General features: G+C 45.5%; 1 protein-coding gene and 1 pseudogene across 1 annotated transcript in view; one reads left to right on the top strand and one right to left on the bottom strand.

Annotated features, from left to right (window-relative positions):
- Positions 1 to 25,177, bottom strand: part of Eefsec (eukaryotic elongation factor, selenocysteine-tRNA specific) — a 192,777-nt gene that overhangs the window by 96,577 nt on the left and 71,023 nt on the right. Inside the window, exons 2-4 of the mRNA XM_032906135.1 lie at positions 22,653 to 22,860; positions 7,683 to 7,779; positions 4,747 to 4,911 (exon numbers count right to left, since the gene is read on the bottom strand). Coding sequence (XP_032762026.1) covers positions 4,747 to 4,911; positions 7,683 to 7,779; positions 22,653 to 22,860 — 470 coding nt within the window. The remainder of the gene's footprint in view (positions 1 to 4,746; positions 4,912 to 7,682; positions 7,780 to 22,652; positions 22,861 to 25,177) is intronic.
- LOC116903526 lies at positions 3,664 to 4,148 on the top strand (annotated as a pseudogene).

Raw genomic sequence — 25,177 nt, 5'->3', positions numbered from 1 at the left:
ACCAGAGCCAGTAATGATCTCCAAGCCCATGCATCTGGCACCCCCAGGCACATGCAGACCTGGAGAACGGACTCCACAAAGCCAATCCAAAACAATTTGAAAATATCAAATTCATAGGGAGGCTTGCCTTCCAGCATGTCTCTTCTAAAGCAGAAAGCAGTTAGCAATGAAGCCAGGATATAGCTTCTAGATGAAAATCAGAGAAAGAAAGCTACTTCCTAGACCAGGGCCCGAGGAAGGCAGCTGTTTACCCTACACACAAGATGACAGTTTGCTCCTCTCAAACAAGACCACAGGGTGACCCCAGGGCACATCTCTACCTTTCCTTACTGATAAAGCATCAGGATACTGCCTCAAGGAGGAGACACAGCCCCAGGAGAAGCTAACATAGCCTCCAAGGGCACTCACTGTCCAATTCCAACCAAATGCTGACTGAAAATCAATTCAAGTATTTGCTCTAAGGATTTTACTCCTATAAACCACATATTTTGTAGAGCCCACCCTGGGTCTAGTCCTGAGGAGTCAGCTAGGAGCTAGGAGGTCAGCATCAATATACACGAAGGCTCAGAGACATATGTTGCCACAGCATAACCAAGGTAGAAGCAACCATGTCCTGTGGTGTTGAAAGTCTTCCTGTTCTTCTCTGGGACTGAGTGGGTATGAACATGACAACTTGGAGGAATGTGCTATCAAATTCCAACTCTCTACATGTTTCATGAATTAAATGAGTATCTAAATATGCCATTAATACATCTCACCATTATGTGTCTGGTCTTGGCTGGCCACAGCTGTTTGCAAAGCACATCTTTTTTTCAGTAAGTCTATTAGTAGTCCTTGGAGACCAGTATCTTTACAGCTAGGCCATATCACATTTACCTCTCTGAACCCACAACTAGAACTCCACATGTGACACTAAAAGGCAACAAAGAGCCAAAGGTGTTAACTCAGACACTGCCATTTCTGGTGCAGAAGCCTTGTCAAGCACTTCTCCAATCCTTCCACATCCCCTGCCCTACAGCTCTGTGCAACTTGCCTGGGCCCAAAGAACTGGAAAATGTTAGGTATAGGTTTTCTGAAGGCCTAACATGCTCTTTCCCATGTCTGTAGCTTTGAGAGTGTCTGGTATTACAACCCAGTACCCAATCACTACCAGGAATATGACTCACCTACAATCTCCAGATAAAATTTCACCAGAGGGATCCCCCAACCTGTAGACCAAGATAGCCAGAAAGCTACGACTCTCAGGATGTTTGCTGTTTAAACCTCTCTGGGATCTAAACGAAATTTCCACCCCCACCTCTATCATTTACTCCTTGTTCCCCAACATTTCCTCACTCAGCTAATCAACCCCAGCTGGGAGTGGACATGGCAGCAGAAGCAGGCCACAAGGTATGGCCAGGGGAATGCACTGTTTATTTGAAATGGCCACGTCCTTCCTCCAAGGGAGTTCGCGCGGTCAAATGTGTCTGCATCGATTAGTGGAATCTGACAAGGATGGCACTGTGCATTGGAAGAAGGCCACAGTTTATGATTCCTTTGTGCTTGACAGGCTTGACAGGCACTGGCCAATCAGAGCCCTGGAGGGGTGATAGGTCAAGAAACTGAGATTCAGGCTCTGAGGTGAGCTTCTGCACATTTGCAGCCTATGAGCCCTCTGCAGAGAATGCCAGAATGTCCACAAAGATTCTGGGCACACGAGAGGCCTAGGGATAGGACACCAGCAGCCCTAGCCCAGATCCACCTCTGTGCTCAGAGTTGTCATAGTCAGTCTGTCTCTGTCTCTCTGTCTCTCTCTCTGTCTCTGCCTCTGTCTCTCTCTGTCTCTCTCTCTCTGTCTGTCTGTCTCTCTCTCTGTCTCTCTCTCTCTGTCTGTCTGTCTCTCTCTCTCTCTCTCTCTCTCTGCCTCTTCCTGTCCAGGGGTGTGGCTAGTACAACAGTCTCTGACATATAGGGTATGTCATGTATACCAGGGATCTGTATCATTAAACAGGCGGAGCCCCCACACATCCTTTTTCAACAAGTCCACCTCACCCCAGCATCTTCTGAGATGCCTTACCGGATCCACTTGACACACCCTAAAGTTTTCAGCAAAAGGGTGCCCCACTGCAGTTGTGCTTCCTCAACAGCCTTCTCCAAATTTCAGCAGCCTTGGCAGTCACAACATCCAAGAAGCTGTGGAATAACCACACCCCAACAGCTCTCCCTGATTCGTTCCTTTCTCCTCTCTCCTTACTTGAAGCAGAAGAGAGAAGGTTTCATCTTCCACACTGTTTGGCAATCTTAGCTAAAAATTCAAATATATTGCTTACAAGTTCTGGTTTTTTTGACCAGTAAGATCACTGACATGTCCTCTGCGGGTGCAGGTATACCACAGCAAGAGAAGAGTTAGATGTGCAGGTGCCAAACACCTGCCACACGCCAGAGGCTACAGGTTAGGATGTGAATGGGTAAGCTCTGCCTTTATAAATGTAAAAAGGGTGGCCAGGGATCTCAGCGCATGTCCTCACTCAAGTGTCTGTTTGCCCACCCAAGAGGAGGGTATTGGGCAACCCAAGGACCCCAGATCAAGCTCACCCCTGAGAGCTGTACTGTTACACTTCTTTCCTAGCTTTAGCCCCTCTCTCAAGCTGCCAACGTGTCCTCCAGGGTTGAAGGAGATGGTCCAGTCTGGCTCCGTGTCTGCCTTGCTGTCACAGGACTATTCAGAAACTCAGCAACAATTTACTTTTGTTCCAACTAAGGGTTAGCACATAGTCACAACTCTAGTCTTGTTTTGTTACATATACTTTAGTTTATTTTCATAATTTCATGCTTTATTTTGTACAATCTGTGTGCTTTTAACCCCTGGCTTAAAATGGCTTTGACTTATGTGCTCTTCAGAGGAAGATCTACACTAGGGAAAAAGAAGGGGATTTTTATCCACAATTATCCTTGGGAAAGAATACAGCCTGGTTGCGCCATCTGACTGCACCATCCAGAAGTCCTTGGATTTATAAGAAATCAGGCTCCCCAGCCCCAACCCCAACTGGGTCTCCCTGATTAGGGAATTCTTCCCTGTGCCACCAGCCCTTCATGTAGGATATAGCACTATTCATCCCTGACCCTAGAACATGCAATTTCCCTGTCCAACACAGAGCTTACCAGAGCTGGCACAAGGCACAGGAATAGGACGGCCCATTCTTGCTCAGGATGAGGACTACATTTTTGACCTGCTTATGCAGTTACATGCTCACTTGCCGTGCCAGCCTGGCTAAACCATGGTGCTTAGACACGGGCAGATTATCTGCAAGGTCTTGTGCTAGGTGAGCATTCCACGATGAGCTATAGTCAGTTTCCTCCCCACTTTTTCTGTCAGAGACAGGATCACATTAAGTTCTTTGGCCTTGGCTTCTTTAGTAGCTAGATTATAGGTGGGTGCTACTAGGCCCAATTAAGTAACCTTCTAAATAAGTCATTATCAAGGCCATCCAGGCCACAGTATCTGAAGGAGGAAATGGAACTTAAGCCTCCATTCTCAAAGGGCTTGCAGGGCACCTTCTATGTCACTGAGAATGCAGAGTGATCTGTATTTCTAACAGTGAACAACTCTTCACCAAAACCATGTGTGATTTAAGATTCTCTTAGTTGCCTTCCGCTGGGGCAGCCGTCTTCCAGTAATTCGCCAAAATGACGAACACTAAAGGAAAGAGGAGAGGTACTTGTCTATGTTCTCTAGACCTTTTAGGAAACATGGAGTTGTTCCTTTGGCCACATACATGCGAATCTACAAGAAGGGTGATATTGTAGACATTAAGGGAATGGGCACTGTTCAAAAAGGAATGCCCCATAAGTGTTACCACGGCAAAACCATAAGAGTCTACAATGTCACCCAGCATGCCGTGGGCATCATTGTAAACAAGCAAGTTAAAGGCAAGATTCTGGCCAAGAGGATCAATGTGCGGACTGAGCACATCAAACACTCAAAGAGCAGAGACAGCTTCCTGAAGCGGGTGAAGGAGAACGATCAGAAGAAAAAGGAAGCCAAAGAGAAGGGCACCTGAGTTCAGCTGAAGCGCCAGCCTGCACCACCCAGAGAAGCCCACTTTGTGAGGACTAACGGAAAGGAGCCTGAGCTGCTGGAGCCCATTCCATACGAATTCATGGCCTAATGTACACAAAGGAAATAAAGGACCTGGCCTACAAAAAAAAAAAAAAAAAAAAAAGATTCTCAAAAAGGCCCAAGATCTAAAGACACACACACACACACACACACACACACACACACACACACACACACACACACACAATCTCAGTGCTGGGGAGGCCAAGGCAAGAGAATCATATATTTAAGGTTGGGGTACAAAGCATAAAGATAGTGTCACACATACTTTTTGCCAACATCCAGAAAGCTTGGAATTTCACCTAGCACCCTAGGTTCTTGGCCACATGCTCTTAAGCTCACCCTACCCCTGCAGCCCTGAAGACTTGGTTTATTTTAGGAATCTCTTATGTGGGCCACCACTTGCATGCACTATACAGTCACTACTATGAGACTAGGGAAAATGGTAGTTCTAGAATCCAGGAAGCCAGAGGGTTGAATAACACAGATGGTGCCACAGAGGGGCAGGCTACCTCACCACTTAGATAGAAGAGAAGACTTGAGAAAGGTTCACTAGACCCTGCTGCCTTGAAGACCAAGGGCCTGGTCTGTCTACTACTGTTATAAGGGTGAGGGTTGGGACAAAGGAAAGTCAAGGCAAGACTGACCTTGAGGGCAGGGATCTCCACACTGTCCCCTAGGCTGATAGTGCCCGAGAGGATGGTCCCAGTCATCACGGTGCCCTGACCCTTGATGGAGAAGCAGTGATCCACAGACATAAGGAATGGTCCAGAGGGGTCTCTCGTTGGGATGGAAATCTGGGACTTCAGAAGCTGGAAAAGAAATGCTGCTATAAGCATGTATGCCACTGGCATCCTCCAGGGCCACCTTTCAAGCTGGCACAGGTCAGGGGACCAATGCTGCAACTTAACTCAGTAAGAAGAAGGACTTGGTTAGGCCTCCACACTGCAGCTGAAGCAGTTGCTACAGGACATCTGCCTTATGGTCCCTGTGTACAGTACCTCCCTGAGCTGTAAGTTCCAAGAGTCTTCATTTGGTTTCCAGATGCCAATCAGGCCTTGCCTGCCATGCCACACCCCAGAGCCAGGCACCCACCCACAACAGGCAGACCTCTGTAGAGCTTTCTTCTGTATGGCTGTCTCCTCACCCATCACTACAGTCCACTCCCTGCTGTTAACATCACTCCCTATCTACTCTCACTCCACAAGGTCATGGACTTAAGAGATTTTCCAGTAACTGGTACCATGCTTGAGGGAAAGGCATGTGAATGAAGGACAAATGGAGGGAAAACTCCAGGTGAAAGGGAGGAAGGCTGGCTTCCAGGGGCAACAGCTTATGCCTGAAGTTCAAGGCGAAGGGCTGCACAATGGAGCTTTTGTGCCCTTTGCCAGGCAGGCCCTAACAAATGGAGATCTAAGTTCACTGGATCCTGAGGCTCCTGGGGTCTGGGCTTCCACCTTTCCTTCATGGCTGACTTTCTGCATGCAATAGTACTACTGGCCAGCGTTCCTTGGGCGATTTATGTGCTCAAGGTGCTGTCAGACTAATAACTATTTTTTTAAAGAGCACAGAGGCTCTTTAAGTTTTCTACTTTCTGATTACAGGAGAGAGTAGTATTAATGTCTAAGTATTAAGGTCAACAGTAAGTATTCTCAAAGCACTGTCTTGTGATAATGATTCCTTTGGGAAAATAATGGAGAGATTCAAAACAGACGTAGTCTGAGATTTACAGAGACTTGGTCTGAGATGTTATACTTTGTAGACATGTTTCATACTCACATTTTTCTAGATTTTGCTTGAATTATCCCAGGGTCCCAGACTTGTGTTCTCTAGAACTGACAAAATAACAAGAGCCTCTCCCAGAAAACATCTGCTCACATGTGAACTTAGCTTGGGATCTGGGTGCAGGGGATGCCAACAAATTCTGACCATGATCTGGGTCTGAGTTGCCACTGAGATAAGCAGGGAAATAAACGATTTGTATTCTTTCTGCTATCCCTGATGTAACGTAGGAAGCTCAGGCATTGTGTTGCACCCTTGAAGATTCAGGCTGAATGATAGAAAGTTCCAGGCCAGCTTGAGCTACTTAAGGAGCTCCTACTCTAACAGAAAGGAGCAGCAATAGTAAAGCTGGCCATACTAAGTTACTTCATACAGTAGGAATGAAGGAGGGTGATAGGTGGGGAGACTCAGCCCTGCAGAAGAGTCCTCTCAAGAGGAGCTAACTTCTCCAGGAGAAGCTGACATTCCACACTTGCCTGTCATGAGTGCTTGATGGGGGAAGGGAAGGACACATGACAGATGAGGCCTGTGTGATGTCCAGGAGCCTGTATCCCAGGCAAGGACAATTCGTGCAATCAAGACCATAGATGACGGTTTTGAGGAGGGATATGCCCATATACTGCCATGAAGTGACTGGGGAGGTCATTACACTTTTCTTAATCTCACTCTTCCTCACCTTCCAACTTTGAAAGTGTTGCAGATCCAGTAGGTAAAGAACTTAAGTATGGAACCTGGTGAGCCAAGTCATGTCACTGTTGTGGTAAACATATCACTCCTAGTAACTCAATTAGCCTCATAGCATCTCTGTGGTTCTCCCATTACCTTCCGCACTCATGGAGTGAGTTATCTAACACAAACACTTCTTGTGTTGTTTGACATAGGGTCTCACTAAGCAGGATGGCTTCCCATCTCTCAACCCCACACCCATGAATCTCTTGAGTCCAGTCAGAGAGCAGTAGGAGGGCCAAGACCAGCACACATTCTAGTTTCTGCACCCAGCTGAGTGACTGAGCTCTGTGAAGTAACTGCACTTCCTCCTCATTTCCTTCCTTCACATCACTATCCATACTACCTTGAACACATCCCTGTCTGCTGGCCACCCTGGGATGTTGCTGCCACCTGCCAGGCAAGGGGAAGGGCAAGGACAGTGGTCAAACCAGTATTCACCAGGACTGCTGGGGTGATGCCTAGATTGAAGCCCCATTCACTGGCAAGCTGGTGAGCACTATCACTGTGCTGTGCTTCTGCTATGCTCTCAGCGCTCTGCTCACGAGAAGGAAACAGCACTGGACTACCTGGATGACTGGGCTCCCTGTTTCTGACATTGCCACTGAGCCTGGAGGAACAGCCCATAGTTCTACAAAATAAAATGCCTATAAATGTGGAGGCTGCCACGACGAAGGCTGTGCTGCTCCAGCTGCTAAGCTTTAGTTGGGGTCCGACTGGAGAAACCTGTGCAATCTGGAGGACAGGAATGGAGTCTGTGATCAGATATGCTGTACAAGACTGAGTCTCCGCTGAGAGTGAGAGGAGGGGGTGGGGGAAATGGCAGGCTTCAGGGACAGGTAACAGACAAAGGCACTGCTCTGTCTGAATGAAAGTGTGAAAGAGAAGGGACAGAGCAGAGAACACAGTGGGTGGGAAGGACTCCGCAGAGTCCAGTGTCCAGGGGTTTTATGAACCTTTGGAGTCCCTAAGGGAGGTGAAGAGTCTGACATCAGAGTGAGAGAGGGGCCCTTGGAGACCTCTTGCTAGGATTGCCTCTCCCTCCCTCGTAGGCCTGGGTATAAGTTGACAGTACCTCAATGAGTTCTGAGATGCCCTGTGGAGCTTCTGTTTCAGGGGCCTCTGGTCCCCCAGGCTTGGCTGCCACAGGAATAATCGGTGCACCCCGGAATCTGAAATGGAACAACAATCATCACTACAGTCACAGAGACTGTCAGCACAACCGGGCGCAGACCTGCGGAGTCAGTACATCACTGAGCATACCACGTGCCCCTCCTTCAGTCTTCCAGTGAGCATGGGAAAGTAGCACCACTGCTCTGAATTGCCAGGTGAAATAGAGGTCCTACAAAGAAAAGAAATCTAAGGGGTTCACCTAGAAGTTAAACTCCTCCTGAGCCTCCCCAGGAAGCAGCAGGGATCTAGGCAGGTCTTAGACTACAAGGAGCTCTTTAAAAGATCCACACTATCTGGTTCTCTGAAATTTAGGGCTACTGGTGACCCCAAAGTCCCTAAAAGTGCATCTAGAAAGCCCTGCTCTCTGAGAAGAATCTCTTACTTAAGCCATCTTCACTAAAATGAAACTACCAGTAACACTGTCAGGGAAGGAGGAAAAAGAAGTAGTTCATAATCTCTCCCTCCCCCAACCCCCTGCTATATTCTCTTCTGAAATAGTTTTTTCATGTTTTGTACCAAGGAATTTCCCCTGGCTTAATTACATTCTATTTTTGTAATATACACCGTGGTACCATATAGAAGAAAGAGTTTAATTGGAGGCTTACAGTTTCAGAGGGTTAGAGTCCATGACGGCAGAGCCAAAGCATGGCAGCTGAAACATCTGAGAACTCGCATCTTGATCCACAAGTAGGAGGCAGAGCGGGAAAGAGACTGGGAAACCCACAGTTTACACTCATGCCTTGGAAGTTCCTCATTCACGAGCGCTCACTGCTACAGGCATGCTAGCAAAGGAGACTTGTCTGAAGCTATGAACTTCAGACTGAACACACCTTGAAAGAGCAATGGCCATGGTGAACAAGTACATGTAAAAGCCTCTTCATGGAAGCAACAAGCGCTTGAACAGAAATGACCCAACTTTTTCAGACTCTAGAACTAACCAAAGGCATGAACAAGAAAAGTGAAAATGACTGGGAATCTGAGAACAAGTTACAAATAGATATTTTTAACCAACTTTGTTCCACCTACCCACCAACTCTGTAGTGGCCTTGACAACCATGCTAGTGTCTGCTGGACCCCAGAGGGGGCAGAACGGGTTTGAATTCTAAAGCACTGACCCTAAGAAATACGGCAATTTTCCTATCTGGTAGTTTCCTAGAGGACCCCATCAGAAAGAATATGTGTTATCTGGCCTATTTGGGAACTTTTAAATAGGAGCAGAAAGAGTACCAGAAACCCCTGAAGGCAAGGAGACAGAGATGGGCTGTTTGACACCCCAACAGTAGATTGAAGGGACCCTGACTCCAGCATTAATGGATCCCTAGTATAGTGGGATGCATCTGACAGAGAGCAGTGGTAGACTGGATGGCTTGAGATGGAGAGTGGGGCCTCATGGCAGTCTAAAACAAGGCTCTACACGCAGCTGAAAGCAAGCTCAAGGCATTAGGTACAGATGTGAAAGGCCAAAGGAGGATTCTCCACCCTCTACTCTCACTCCCCTTACAACATGGAGGAAGGAGATGGAGAAAGTGACCTAATTGAAAACATGCTCAAAGTCTGGGAGGCTTTTTCTTTTCCTCCCAGGTCTGACAGCTCCCTCCTGACTGATCCAAGACATCACCATCTTTGCATGTACACATACTCAGCTCAGTCAATCAGGCCACAGCTGACATTATATACATATCTGAGCCAATAAGTTCTGGAGAAAGAGACTCGTCAGAAGAGAATGATGACTTCGTTCACATTGGCTCTGGCCAGTAGGCCAGCTCCCAGATGTTGTAGTCTTTGGAGAAGGAAGACTGCCTTGCTTGCCAGAGACAGACACTGTTGAGACTCACTACATGAGGGCTTCTGTCTCAGGCAAGGAGACTCATTCCTGACTCAGCCTGCAAGACTCCATGCTCCATTTGTAGACATTTGTTCCTGCTGCTGTCTCCAGCCTCCAAGACCTGCTGCTCCAGAAGCCTGTGACTCCAGTCTTCCATACCATGCCAGAGACAGGAGACATGGCCTCCTGTTGCTGCTGTGGGTGATCCGCTTTCTGCAGACCTGCTCTGAAAGAACATCTTTTCAATTGGCATCTGAGGCTCTCAGAGAGTTCTCTGGGCTGCACCCCATAGTCTGCTGAGTAAATGGAGTTATGACAGCGACAGCCTTTTGATTGGCATCCTGCTGCTGCTGAAGGCCCCTGAGTTTCTGCTTCTTATTTGAATTTTCCCTTTCCCGTTTAAGGTTTTACTCCTGCATGGAAAATGGAGTTTCTAATTTCCCTTTGCTATCTTCCCAACTAAGTTCTTATAATGATGGTAGACAGAAACCCAGGTTAGGACAAAGACCAGCTCATTTTCTCATTGCAAAAGCCCTTTCCCTGAGGGCATCTGTTGAAAATAAAGAGAAGTAGTCAGCAGCACAATGAGGTGAAAGGTAACTGTTTAAGCAAGCAATGAAATGATTAAAAAGCTTAGCAGAAAAAGTTAAAGAATCAGATGCTCATAGCTGGCTTAGAAAAGCTCTCACATATCCTGAGAACTGAGGTTACCACAGGCACAGGACTTGAATGTTCAGGAGAGACCTAGAAGAACCTGGGCTCTCAGCTCTGACTTCAAGGTTCTATGTAAATAGAGTGCTAAGGCACATATGTTAACTCTGCTGGAACTCTGACCCCACAGGCATAGTGGTTAAGAGCACTGACTGCTCTTCCAGAGGTCCTGAGTTCAAATCCCAGCAACCACATGGTGGCTCACAACCATCTGTAATGAGATCTGATGCCCTCTTCTGGTGTCTGAAGTCTACAGTGTACTTATATATAATAAATAAATCTTTTAAAAAAAAAGATTTAGGAAGGAATAATGGGTGTCAGGAAGTCTCTGAAATCAGATTCACAGGGTCCTCCTTCCCCTAGGTTTAAGTAAGCTTTATGCTTGCTGAAGAAAAAGATCCAAAGCCGTGGGGCAGTCTGCAAGTCACAGAGAGCTCCAGGCTCCCAGCTGTCAGCAGGTCACTCATGGGGTGTGGGAATTCAGTGATTCAGCCTCCTTAAGGTTGCCCATGCTCTTGGAGTTATATAGCCCTAATAAATTCAGCAATGTGCTATGGGGGACTTTGGTCTGTCATCAGTTCCCTATCTGGGGTAAATAAATGCTTGTTTAAATCATCCTACGAAAGCCAACACAAAAGTCAGACATTAAAAAAAAATCCATAGTTTGGAAATGCAAGAACTGAAATGAAAACTCCAGTTGAGGTCAGGAGTGGGTCTGAGCATGCAGAATAGAGAGCTAACAACTGAGATCTGTCCATCTGGGGAAAAGGAAGGAGAGAACACAGTTGCAGTGGCAAAGCTGTGTCTCAGGCATAGCAGCTTAAGTACAATGGTGGTTTGTGAAGCAAGGAGAATGAATGAGAGCATCATGGATGACAGAATCATGGTCTGTCCCTTCCCAAATTTGATGAAAATATTAACCTTCACATTTAAGAAGTTGAACAAACTCCAACCATTAACTCAAAATCTACAAGTAGGCAGATGACAGCCTTGGCTAGTGATGAGGACATTTCCCCAGCTTGGGAAGAAACCATCTCACATGTGAGAGCAATAGTGCGTGAAGCTGGTATCAGCCATGAAGACCAGGAGGATGTCATATTTAAAGTGCAGGAAGCCTGTCAACACAAATCATACATCTAACCAACAAATATGCTTCAGAAAATTAAAAAGAACACAGAAGTACCATGCAGCCAAGAAATTCTACTACACGTGCCCACAAGAATGAGAAGAGGAAACGAACACGTGTGCCTTAGTTACTTCTCAGCACTGGGACAGAACACCACGATCATGGCAACTTTTAAAGGAAAGTGTTTAATTGGGCTTATGACTTCAGACAATAGAGTCCATGACCTCAGCACCAGCAGCTGAGAGCTCACAGATCTCCCTGAGGAAGAAGGAGAAGGTAACAGACATAGGACTCATGGTTCTGTATGTGGCAAAGGCTACCAGAGTGTCACTGGGTTCCACCATCTAGTCTGGTTTTGAAGGACAAGTGATGGCAAAACTGAGGGATTAGTGACCTTGTAAGGACAATCAGAGTCAGCACAAGGCTCTGCAGTGAGGCTTCTAAGACCAGAACACTGAGCTCTAAGTACTTCCTGGCTCCTAAATTTCCTGCCCATGACTGCAGAGTGTCCATTTATCCTTGTGCCTCCGTTCCTCATTAAGATGACAGTAGAATCCCTGATAAAATTACTTCAATGAAAACATCTAATCAGGTACTGTGCACATCACGTGAGTTCTATATTATCTACGAAATGAACTCAAGATTCTAGAACAATCATGGTTCTTGCCTCTGTCTCTGATGGTCATTAAGGATTCAGCAATTGATATCTATACTTTGTTCTTGTTTTTTAATAAAATTGTAACCGTGTATATTTATTTTACAGTGTTCCAGTTTCCTTTTTGTTGCTGTGTTAAAATAATCTAACAAAAAGCAACATAAGAGGATAAAAGGTTTATCTGCCATTCACTTCCAGACCAGAGTCCTTCACTGATAGACATTAGGGCAGAAACTCAAAGCAGTAAGTAGAAGCAGACACCACGAAGAAATGCTACTTGCTGGCTCATTTTTGCTCCTAGGCTCATGCTTAGCAAGCTTTCTGATACACTTAAGGACCATCTGTCTAGGGATAGCGCCGCCCACAGTGGGTTGGGCCCTCCTACAATAATCAACCTAAAGGCTGTGGGAACAGCCTAGCAATTACCAGTAAGCATTGCTCTTACAAAGAACCAGAGTTCAACTCTTAACACCTCTATGTAGCAGAACACAGCTGGGGGTAACTTCAACTCCAGGGGAATCCAATGTCTTCTATTCATGAGCACAATCCTACATAATTTAAAACACAAAGATAAATCAAGCCAATTACTCACAAACATGCTCACCAAGCAACCTAATCTAATGTAGACAATTCCTCAACTTAGAGGCGTCTCTTCTCCTCTCAGATGACTCTAAGTTGTATCAAATTGAAAGGGAGGGCTAACTAAGGTGCATAGCGATAGGATTCACAGACCTTCCGTTCATGAATGCCATGTGACTGGACACACTTACCCACCACTCTCTCCTTTCTGTCACACATAGTTCCATGTCTACTTCCGTCTCACATATCCACTATGGTCTTATGGTCTAAATGATATCTAGGGTCTACAAATGAGAGGAAAGTGCATGCCATGCATTTTTGTGTCTGACTAAATTTGATGATCTCTGGTTGCATCCATTTCCCTGCAAATGACATAATTTCACTATGGCTGAACAAAACTCCACTGGGCATATATAGCCACACTTGTTTTATCTATTCTGTTGACAGATACCTAGGCTGATCCCATAACTCAGGTAATTGTAAATATTGTTGCATGAACATGGATATGCAGGTGTTTCTGTTGTAATTTAAACATAACAGAAAATGGCCAGAATATTAGATGTTACAATTATACTTATCATGTAACTGGCTTTTAAAATTCTGACTCAAAACTTTATTAATGATTCCTATTAAGACATTTACTTGTATTTAACAACATATAGTTTGTAACTTAAAATTATTTATATATGTTGAAATTTGTTAACACAAAATGAGACTTTTCTCATGATACAATCAGAAAATTACATTAGCCCTTCCAAAATAAAAAGAGTAACTGAGTTCCCAACAATTATCATATAATGATTCTATTGGTTTGAGCACTTCACATACTAGATAAGGCTTTGTTACTCTTCTTAATCTAGCCACAGAACATAGGTTGGGCACTTTACACAGAGCTGGCTCTGAAACACTTCCCATCATTCACTAGCTGTGTGACCTAGAACAAGCTACTGAAGCCAGTCCAGCTTTAAGAATTTCTTCCATCAAAGTGGTCTCAAGAAGCAACATCCACATTGTGGGGTCATGACAGAGGGGTTGGAAAGTCCCTATCCGTAATAGTTCTTGGTACCTAGGTGAACCATGAAGACCTGTCCTCTCCCCCATATCCTACCCACACAGCACTTCATCCAAGTAATCCAAGACAATGAGAGTGACCATTTGTGGAAAGCTGAAATTACACACAAAGCAGGAAACATACATATTTGAAAATCAGACCATGAAGAGGAGATGCCCCAAATTCCAAATACAGATGTGCTCACACCGCAAAGACACCCTAGACAGGCGGGACAGATGCCAGCAAAGCACCCACAGAGGAGGAAGAGGCTCTGGAGTGTATGAATGTGCTTACTCTTCTGCCACTTAGACACTGATTCTATTAAGTGAACACGAATACAAGTGTTTTCAGTGAAAATATTATGCTTAAGGTATGAGGTGTCATTTTTAAAATTATCCTCTGCTCTAACGGATTTTTTTGAATTAACTAATGGCAGCCCAGTCTCTGGGGGGAAAAAAAACTTCTACTACTGAAGCTACAAAAATAAACACAAGAAAAACAAAACAAAGCTATTAGAGTCTAGCTAGATACTGTTTCCCACTGAAGGCACGGAGTTTGGTTAAACTTGGGGGTGCTGTAAAGACATGGCAGGACCGAGCTGAGACATTTTCTTGAAACAGGTAAGAAAGATTTAGAGATAACCAAGTTAATGTTCTCCAACACCCGTGTCAGCTGTGCCACCTCAATCTGCCTGCACGACAGTGTGAGTAACGCACTCCAAGTCACCGGCCTTTTCCTTTCTCAGGACCCTGGGCCATTGCCATTACCCCTACTACCCTGGTTGGGGCCCAAGAAGAGGTCACTGAAGGGAATAGCTTTGGGAAGAACTCAGCACCACTAGACCCCACTACCCATCTTGAGCCTTCTGAAGTTCCTTTGACCAAGTCTGCTCCTCGCTCAACCTTATCTGCTGACTTCTCAGAACCTCTGCAGGCCTTCCTACAGCCTAGATTTTGCTTCTCTTTAAGAACAAGTCCTCTGGCCATCCTCTGCTACATCTGCAGCTGGAGCCATGGGCTGCACCATAGGAATAGGCTTTGGTGATGTCCAGAAGCAGGGATCAGAAGAAAGCATCTTTTCTGTTAGTGTCACACAGAGGTAGAAACCTTGGCAAAGGTTTGGTGGTTTAGTTCCTAGGAGCCCTGGTGGGGAGGGAGAGTCCAATTAGTTGATATTGTTGTTCTTCCTATAGGGTTGCAATCTCCTTCAGCTCCTTCAGTCCTTCCCCTAACTCTTCCATTGGCATCCCTGTGGCTCAGTCCAATGGTTGGCTGAGAGCATCCACATCTGTATTAGTCAGGCTCTGGCAGAACCTCTGGGGAACTGCTATATCAGGCCCCTGTGAGCAAGCACTTCGTGGCATCAGCAGTAATGTCTGGGTTTGGTGTCTGTATACGGGATGGATCCCCAAGTGGAGCAGTCTCTGGATGGCCTTTCTTTCAGTCTCTACTCCACTCTTGGTCCCTGTATTTTCTTTAGACAGGAACAATTCTGGGTTAAAATTGTTGAGATGGTTGGGTGGCCCCATCCCTCAAACAAAGGCTGTGCCTATCCCCTGGATATGGTCTCTACAGGTTCTATTTTCTCTGTGTTGTGTATTTCAGCTAATGTCAGCCCCATTGGGTCCTGGGAACCTCTCACTTCCCCCCCGGCATCTGGGACTTTCTAGTGGCTATCTCTGGTTCTCCACTCCCACCCTCCCTCCCTCCCTCCCTCCTCCCTCCTCCCTCCCTGGCTACACACCTCTGTTCAATTTCCTAGCCCTCTGTACTTCTCCCCTGTCTCCTCCCCCCCCCTTTATCCTCCCCCTCCTCCCACCTGGTTTTCTTATAACAGTCTCCTTCCTTAACTTAAGTGAGGTTCTAATGAAATCCCACTTGTGCCAGGCTGTACAAATGACACACAACTAAACCCAAGGATTCCTGGAGCCATGGACAAGCAAGGGGCTGGAGCCTTTGCCAAGGTTTCTACCTCTGTGTGACACTAACAGAAATAGATGCTTTCTTCTGATCTCTGCTTCTTGACATCACCAAAGCCTATTCCTATATATGTCCTTCATGTCCTCAAGAAAAGTCCCTGCCTTCTTGGGCTCATGCACCTGCAGGCCTCTCCCTAAGGCATAAAATCAAAAAAGAAAAAAAAAAGTGAACACCTCAGCCCTGCTCTATACACAGAACTAGGCACATGCTCAGCAAAGAATCCCAATACCTAGGAGTTGGGTTCCTACAACAGAGAAGTTAGAGCTGGGCAGGGCTGCCAGAGGCCTAGAGTACCATCAGTCCTTCAAGAGCCAGAGTCTGGCACTTTCTACATAGGAAACAGGGTAAGGAAACTCTGTTGTAGGTGCCAGAACCCTGGAACTGGAACCCAGCAGCAAACTGGCTCTGCTTCCAGCTTCAGGTCTAGGGCCTAGTGTGCTCTCGTGTTCTCTCTCTCTCTCTCTCTCTCTCTCTCTCTCTCTCTCTCTCTCTCTCTCTCTCTCTCTCTCTGTGTGTGTGTGTGTGTGTGTGTGTGTGTGATGTGTATATCATGCAGAGGGCTCCAAGGATTTACCATAAAGTATCTGGAAATTCAGTGGTTTTTGTCCAGACCCTTCTGGGCAACACACTGTGGGTGCCTGACCATTTTCGTCAGACTGAGACAGCTGTACTGTTTTCTTGGCCTGCTGCATATGTGCCACCCTGGCTCTTGGCACAAAGAGGAGAGCTGTCCAGGAATCTCTAGGCTGCTGTGAGGTTCTAGAAGAAGGGCTCTAACCAGATGGCAGCCCTCAGCCCTGTAATGAAGTCATGGCTGACACCAGGAGCATTGAAGAGCATCTCCTAACCACTCCCATCTCCTCCAGTCTACGCACACAGCTCTATCTTAGTGCTCACTGACACAGACGCATCAACTGTGCACCCAGCCTGACTTCCACAAACATACAGTCCTAGATAACAACAACACATATACACCATATATTACATATATATGAATTTATAAGCCATGTAAAAAAGAAATCTAAGCAAACTAAATGAAAATTTTAAGTTTGGGATAGTAGACTTCTGAAATGGCTTTCATTTATCAAGTCTTGTTTTCTCAGCAGTCAAGCAAGTTGCAAAACTGCCCTCCTGGGTAGCTGTGTGAGCCAGCTAACTTAATGACCTGTGTGTGGGAACCCTGGCGTAGTGCCACACTTCCCCATCACAGTTTTCCCTGCTAAGGACCTGCTATAAGAAGGCTGCCAACACTTCTCCTAGAAAGGCTGTGAAGCTGAACTCACCAGCTCCCAATTCACAGAGGAACAGCACCTCAGGGAGGAAGTATTTCCCAAGGGCATGTGGCGATTGGCCACAGCATCAGTATGAGGCAGGCCCACAGAGTCCATAAGTCACAAACGAATCCCTGGAGACTGATAGTAAGGCCAACTCTAGGGAGGGTGTAAAGATCGGGGGAGCCTGGGGAACGCAGGGCTCTAAGCTGGCCGTAAAAGAAAGAGAAATATAAAGTAGTTAAGAGAAGAAAGAACTAGGACTCTGCAAGAAAGATGCATCAAGGGTGCTGTCAGATGATAACACTTAGTGAAAAAGTAAACAGAAAAGCCCAGAACACTGAGCAGTGTCAATGTGATGATAACAAGTGCCTCCAATTATGTCCATGTGGGGGAGATTGACAGGGATCCTCTGAGGAAGCATTTTAATTTGCTGCATTGGGGAGATTGTGAGTACATTTTTATCTTCTATTCTGATTTCTGTTAACATTGATAAATGTTTATGCAAGAGTAATTTTAAATGCTTTCAGAGATAAAGAAATCACAAAGAAAAACAATCAAAGAGTTTGACTACATGAAAATTAGAAAGTTGAGATGCTGAAACAAAAGTAACTAAAATGGTTGGAACAAATGCTACAGCCTTGTTTGTAGCAAGTGTGATGGGCAAAGGGTTAGCAAGATCCTCAGACATCAATACTCCCGAAAAGCAAAAGGGAAGGTTAAAATGCCAAGAGGCGAAGAGACAAAACATGCATGCTAAAATCACAGATGTGTAAGTCCACATGCTTACTGTCAGTTACCTCAGTAGTCACCTGCAAACTAAAACCAGAATGGAACATGATAGCCAGCTGTGGTGGCCCATGCCTTTAACCTCATCACTCAGAAAGCAGAGGCAGGCAGATCTCTGTGAGTCTCAGGCCAACCTACTCTATAGAGTGAGTTCCAGGACAACTGGGGTTACACAGAGAAACCTTGTCTTGAAAAACAAACAAACGAACAACAAAAAAAAAAAGGCATAATTACAATGATTATTTTAAAGAAAATGAATTCATATAACATTAACACATAAAAATTAGTTATTTTCATATTTTAGAGATAAACAATCCAAAGTGAAACTAAAAGTATCTGCAAAATTAAATGGAGATAAATCCAGCTACAGGAGAACCTGAACAATGAAAGCTATGAAACACTGAGGAAAGAAATCAAAGATGTAGAGCAAAGATCAACCTTCCTAGTGCTGTGACTCGTCAATGCAGTTCCTCATGGTGTGCTGACCCCTGACTATAAAATCATTTTGTTGTTACTTCAGAACTGCAATTTTGCTACTGTTATGAATCATAATGTAAATATCTGATATGCATGATACCTGATATGTGACCCCTATCAAAGGGTCATTCAGGCCACCCACCCCCAAGGGGCTGCAACCCACAGATTGAGAACCACTGATCTAGAAGATGGGGAGATGTTCAGTGTTTGTGGGTTGGGAGAGAATACTGTTTTAGGTATCAAATGTGCCAAAGTTGCCTTCAGATCCCTATCAAAACTTAAGCAACCTCTTCGGAGATAGGGACAAGCAGATCCTCAAATCCATACAGATTGTACAAGTCCAGCCAGCCAGAACAGTTTCAAAAGGGTCAGAGGTATGAGGACTCTTTTTCCTGACTCTGAAACCCACCTGGAAGCTAGCTGTCAAAGTGGTGAGGAACTCCCATAAGAGGAATATAAATGACTGGAATACATTTTCAGTGCATTGGGTGAGAATTTCCACATAGGCTTAGATATTTTGTCTCATTGGTCCTAGTTGGTGGCACAGTTTGGCAAGGCTTGGACAGTGCAACTGTGCTGGAGGAAGCACCCTGGGGTTGGCTTTGGGAATGAATGCTTTGTGCTCTTCTGCTCACATTCTCTGCTTCCAGCTTGTGCATCTGAGGACATGAGTTCTCAACTTCCTGCCTCTGCTGCCATGCCTCTGCCATGATGGATTCTTCTTATCCCTCTGGAGTAGTAAGCCAAAAAATAAACTCTTCTTCTATAAGCTGCCTTGGTCCTGGTGTTTTATCACAGCCACAGAAGGAGCTAATACAAGAGCAGGAAGCCAAGGGCTAAGCCTAGATGGTGGGTTAATTTTTTAGCAATGATAAAAGGAAAGAATATTGTTTCAATGAATGGTGCTGGAAAAGCTACATGTAAATGAAGAAAGCTCACTCTTACCTCACAGCCCGCAAAAGATACTCAGATGGATCAACAACGCAGACATAAGAGCTAAAACCACAGCTAGAAGATGACACCGGGAAACACATTCATACCATAGGATTTGACAATGGTCCCACAGCTTTAACTCCAAAACCAGACGACAGCAGCAATAAGATTTCATCAGGACTCAGAACTTGTGTATATTAAAGAAAGTAAAAAGCCTACAAAATGGGAGAAAATATTTTCAAATCATATCTCAGATAAGAGATTAATGTGCAAACCTACAATTCAACAATGAAAAACAACTCATTTTAAAGCTTAACAAAGAATATAATCAGCTATTTCTCTACAAAAATCCAGAGGCGACCAACAACATGCTCAGCACCAGCCACAATAGAAATGCAAACTCTAACTGCAGTTAGGTGACTTCTTACAAGGTAAAGGCGGCTAGGGAAGAAATGCTAACAGCCAGGTGGCGTGGTCTAAACCTCTAATCTCAGCACTTAAGTGAGAGACTGGGGCGAGAGTTTTGCTGTAGGTTGCAGGTAGGCTTAGGGTGCACAGTGAGATGCTAACTCAGGGAAAACAGCAAATGTTGAGAGACTATGGACACCCTGGAGCCCTCATATATGGCTGTTGGGAATGTGAATGGGACAGCTATTATGGGGGCAGCTCAGCAATGCCTCAGAAGATAGTTACGGACTCCAAACAAGCCTGTTCCAACTCCTAGATGCCTGGGTACATAGCTCCAGAAGGACTGAAACCAGAGTTCACAGCAGTTCATCATTCCAACAGCTAAGAGTAGCCTGCGGCCCATCAATGGCAGGGGAAAGGTGGGGAGATGGAGATGAACGCATAGCACAAATAAAACAAAGCAAGCCTTTGGCAACAGTATCCTGAATCAGCTTAACACAGACAAAACTTAAATGCTCTATGAAATCCATACAGGACTACAGGTCAGCTCAGGCAAATCATCACAACAGAGAGCAGAGAAGAGTGTGCACGGGGTTAGGAGGGGCGTTCTTGCCTAGGAGTAGCTGACAAGGATGATGGACAGGTCTAGGTGGGCACACACATGCTGACTGCATCGAGCCACTGGGTTACTCACCTACAGATGGTAAAATGTAGTCCAGTGTATTCTACCACAACTCAGAAACCCAAAACAACAACAAAACAAAAGGACTTGGACAAGTGTAGGTGTCACATACCTGTCATCCCAGCTGAACTCAAACTCTAAATCCCCCTGCCTCAGCCTCCAAAGAACTGGGATCAATAAGTGTGGGAGCAATGCTATACATCTAAAAAGACAGGAGATCATAAGCCCAAATGTCAGCAGGGACTATTTAAAAAAATCATTAGGTAGCCCTGCCCTTTAATTAATTTGCTTTATTTTCAACATCTTCTATTAAAATTGAAACTTCAAGTAGAGAAAAATGTTTTGTCTTAAACATTTTCCAGGTTTTGACCATGCTGGGGTCCACCTTTCCACATTTTTGTTCGTCACATTTAGTTAACAAGGACAGCAAACGGAAGGGAATGACCACTGAAAATGATGCAGCAGAGCTCTTCAAACCCAGCCTGGGCACAGGGCCCCAGAACTCCACCACAAGCAAGAGCCCTGCCCTCTGCTGCTGGGCCTCTGGGTATGGGAAGAGAGGGAGAGCTCAGATACCTCTCTGAGGACAATTTCCTCTTTCAGTATGGTAAAGTTCATAATTTGGCCACCAGCCAATACATTAAAATAAGAAAGATGACTTGAAAACAAGGGACACTCTCCCCTCCCTGTGATTGGTCAGAGCTGAAAGTATTTCGGAAGTGCCCTTGGACTCCTCAAGGCCCCGTCCATGCAGTAAGTGAGCTGATGCTTTTGGGGTTCATGCAAGTCTCCAAAAATGTGTTCGCCCCTTTCTGACAAGTAAATCAAACGGCAGGGAGATCAATAACTCACTAAAAAGAAGATATAATTTTTATCTTCCTTTGTACAGTCTCATATCCACTTCCGTTAGGAATAACGAAGTCTGAATTCTTATGCAACACTTATCTCAATGTGTCGATTTTATCAGATTGATGAATTTTGCTAACAAAAGGCAGAGCAAGGAAATCTTTTATGACATATATGGCCCATTCACAGGACTGAAGCTTTAATTTAACCAACTTGTGCATTCTGAGGGAGAGCTGCAGGTGTTGGATCAGAAAGAAAATCATAAATGGGAAGGCATATCAATCTTTATGACAGGGAAACAAAAACACTCTCTACTTGCTTGCCCTCCACAGGCTGGAGAAGGAGAGGCACGGGAAGAGGATATTGTCTCAGGCAACATAGCACAGAGGAGGAAGCCCTGTCTCCCAGTGACGGCTCTTCAGAACTGACCAAAAGGAATGGCCAGAGACAGAGAGAGAGCCATCAAACAGCAACGCATGCCAGCTCTGTGTGCTCAGCAAAGTGACTAACTCATTTTCTTGCCCACATCAGAATCAGTAAGTTCTGTGGCCCCCTGAACAAACAGATGGCTTATAGCCCCGTGGTTTCTACCTCTTACTTCCTAACTCTGCCCATAGCTCTGATACCTTGCTGTCCCATCTGCAAAGAGGCAACTGGAGTTTCCTACATCTTTCCTACATCTTACCTCCTCCCTCTTTCATGACCTCAACCACAGACAGTCTTTTTATCACTGGGAAAACCCCACAACCCATTGACCCACCTCCTCTTTTTTTCTCCCAGGGCCTGATTTGCCAAACAGGCTAGCTTTCCCCTGTAGCCAGTGATGGCCCGATGCAAAACCTCATTTGATTACCCAGGTCAGATTTCTTTATGAACATGATCTCTCTGTCTCTATCTCTATCTCTGTCTCTCTCTCTAACTCTCTGTCTCTGTCTCTCTCTCTCTCTCTCTCTGACACTCTCACTCTCTTACTGTGGATCTTGCTGTCTCTCACGCTCTCAAGATAAAGCTGTAAGTGCTATGGCTGCCAGCAGCAGCAGCAGCAGCAGTCCACCCGTTTGCAAAGCTCTGTGATTTTTGTCCTGAGTCGACAGTGCAGGCATCACAAAGCAGGTGGTTGGAGAACATGATACCCAGGCTCCAGCACTGATGCCTGAGTTCTCATGGAGCTACATGCATGTGACCCATGCCCTAGGTTCCAAGGCCTTGAAAGCTGGGCACACATCTGAGGTCTAAAGTGTAGCCCTGTACCTGACTCTCAGTACATACACAGGGGCATATATCAGAGCTCAGAAGAGACGGATTGAAGACTGTTCACCAGAAGAGACCAGCCTCCACCTGTGCTTCTCCCACAAGTGAGGGCACCCCATTTCCTAATGCTCCAGTGCTTTCTGGAATCTTAAAAAGCATGTTAGTCTTGCTTAATGCAGTAGCAGCGGTGAACAAGCATACTCCGCTTACCAGGATGTGAGGCTGACCTGCTTGCCCCAGTGTTAAACAAGAAGCCACCTTACACATGAACTCTCATTAGCAAACCTACTTGGTGTTCTCAAGAGTCTTCTGCATTTTCTTGGTCATTTTGTCAATCGCTGCTTGTCTCTTCCCTTCTGCTAACAGGTCTATTTTGTTCAGCACCACAACCAGCTTCTGGCAGGCAATCTGGCCGATCACAAGGCACTCTGCGGACTGTGTCTGCATTCCCTTGGTCACATCAATCACGAGCATCATCAAATCAATGATCTGGGCACCTGGGGCAATAAAAGGAAGGTTAGGAGAAGAGTTGGGTTAGTGAGCCTCACAGAAAGTCACCATCCTAATCCCAGCAAAGCACTGCAATAGTGGGCAGACTAAGAGGAATGGCTGTTATTCCTGACCAATCCAAGTGAGTATACAGACAGGTATAACCTCATCCAGCCAAAAGAGCACCAAGAGAGGCAAAGAAACTGAAGGCCTTCTCAGGGTCCCATGGCTGTGCACAGTAGGGCTGAGTTTTGGTAAGGAATGCCTGGCTCCAGAGCTCTCCACCTCCCTGTTGGACCATTGCTCATTTTCATGTCACTCAATAAGAGATGTTGAGCAGTAAAGACTCTAATACCTAGCTCCCTGCCCTTACTAAGAAAGACAGCAAGGCTTTTATTAAAAGTACAGGCCCCGGTGCTAGAGAGATGGCTCAGCGGTTAAGAGCACTGACAGCTCTTTCAGAGGTTCTGAGTTCAATTCCCACAACCACATGGTGGCTCACAGTCATCTGTAGTGGAATCCAATGCCCTCTTGTGTGTCTGAAGATAGTGACAGTGTACTCACATACATAAAGCAAATAAATCTTTAAAAAAAAAAAAAGTACAGGCCCCCATCAATGTATGGAGGGGTAAGAGGGTCATTCAGAGTGCTTTTCCCCACAGTACTGGGTTGCCTACAATTGCTTCAAAGTCTGATGCTCACCATCTGTTACCTTTGGTCCTAGACCCTGTTTATGGAGCTTCTGTTCTTCCTAGGATGTTGGATCACCCAGAACTGCTGTATGCACAGCTGGCTGTGTATACATTTATAGCACGTCTGAGCTGGACAATAGGAGGTGCTCATATGACAGAGGTGTCAGTGATAGGAAAGTGTCAGCTACTATGTTAGAAGCACAAGTGTTTAGAAGCAGAGTGACTATGCCCTCTTGCCCTCTGTAAGGGAAGTTGGAGGCATTTTCAATAATTTAGAAGAAAGAAAAAAGGTATAAGTTAGGGAAAGCAGGAAAAGAGACACCTCCCCCTCTGAAATAAATGGTAATTATATCCTCAGTTTACAAGACCTCCTCACAGGGATTTTTCAGGACCACACTATGATCACTAGCGAGTCTGAAGAAGCTTGCTCGGAAAGTGAGTCTGATGACCAACCCCATCTACTACTGGGGCAGAGGGGCACTATGTAAAGGTCTTCTGTCCTTGGTTGCCACACTGGCAATGCTCAATCTTTGTTACCCTGTTTCAGGTGCAGAAAAGCTCAAAACACTGCAGTACATGCTCTAGGTCACATGGCCACCTGGCACCAAAGGAAATTGCTAAAATAATCAGACTACTGCACTCAGGGGCCTTCTATTTGGTACGAGCTAAAGCCCTGGCCCCAAGAAACGGCAGCGTGTGTGAGTGCAGGCAGGCCTGACATGGCCAAGGTGTCCTCTTTTGCCAGCCTCTTCTTCTATCTTGCCTGGTCAGGTAGGGATACAATACAGCTGGAAGGGCAGGTGCATGCAGCAGCGTCAAACAAGCCACTTGTTTTAGTCACTGGTTGGTAGGCAGTGCCCTAGCTCCCTCTTGCTGCTGTGAGAGAGAGACACTGCCTCTCCTGTTTCTATGAACAGAAGGCATTTCACAACCCAACAGTTTTCCACAGAATGGAAGGGAAAGGCCCCACTATGCAATGGTTACTATCTTGCCTCTGGTAACCATCTCCATTCCAATTCTAGTCAATCTGGGATGCTGCCTTAGACTGACTTTCCACAATCCATCCTTTAGAACTTTGGAACATCCAAAAGAACTTGCTAAAAATGTATAACTGATTCACAGTGCTGGAGACCTTCAGACTGATATGAAAACATCTTGGAGACAAGTACCAAACTGTATGTAACTGGAGCTGGAGAGATCACCCAGCAGTTAACAATATTGTCTGCTTTTGCTGAGGACCAGGGTTTGATTCCCAGCAACCAAAGGGTGGCTCACAACTGTCTTATAACTCAAGTTTCATGAGATCTGATGCCCTCTTCTGGCCTCCAAGAGTATTATATTCATAGTGTACAGACATACATGCAGGCAAAACACCAATATATGTAAAATAAAATGAAAAGAAAATGCATATAATCTTTGACCCAGCCAAGTTCATAAACACATAGGACACAAAACACATCTATTGCTACTGGAGTTGGAGACCATGCAAATGTATGGAACACACTTAAAATAGGTAGGTACGGGGTTGGGGATTTAACTCAGTGGTAGAGCGCTTGCCTAGCAAGTGCAAGGCCCTGGGTTCGGTCCCCAGCTCCAAAAAAAAGAAAAAAAAATAGGTAGGTACACCATGAAA

This window comes from Rattus rattus, chromosome 6 (assembly GCF_011064425.1).
Source record: "Rattus rattus isolate New Zealand chromosome 6, Rrattus_CSIRO_v1, whole genome shotgun sequence".
In the NCBI taxonomy this organism is placed as follows: Eukaryota; Metazoa; Chordata; class Mammalia; order Rodentia; family Muridae; genus Rattus; species Rattus rattus.
This window is presented reverse-complemented; position numbering and strand designations above follow the sequence as displayed.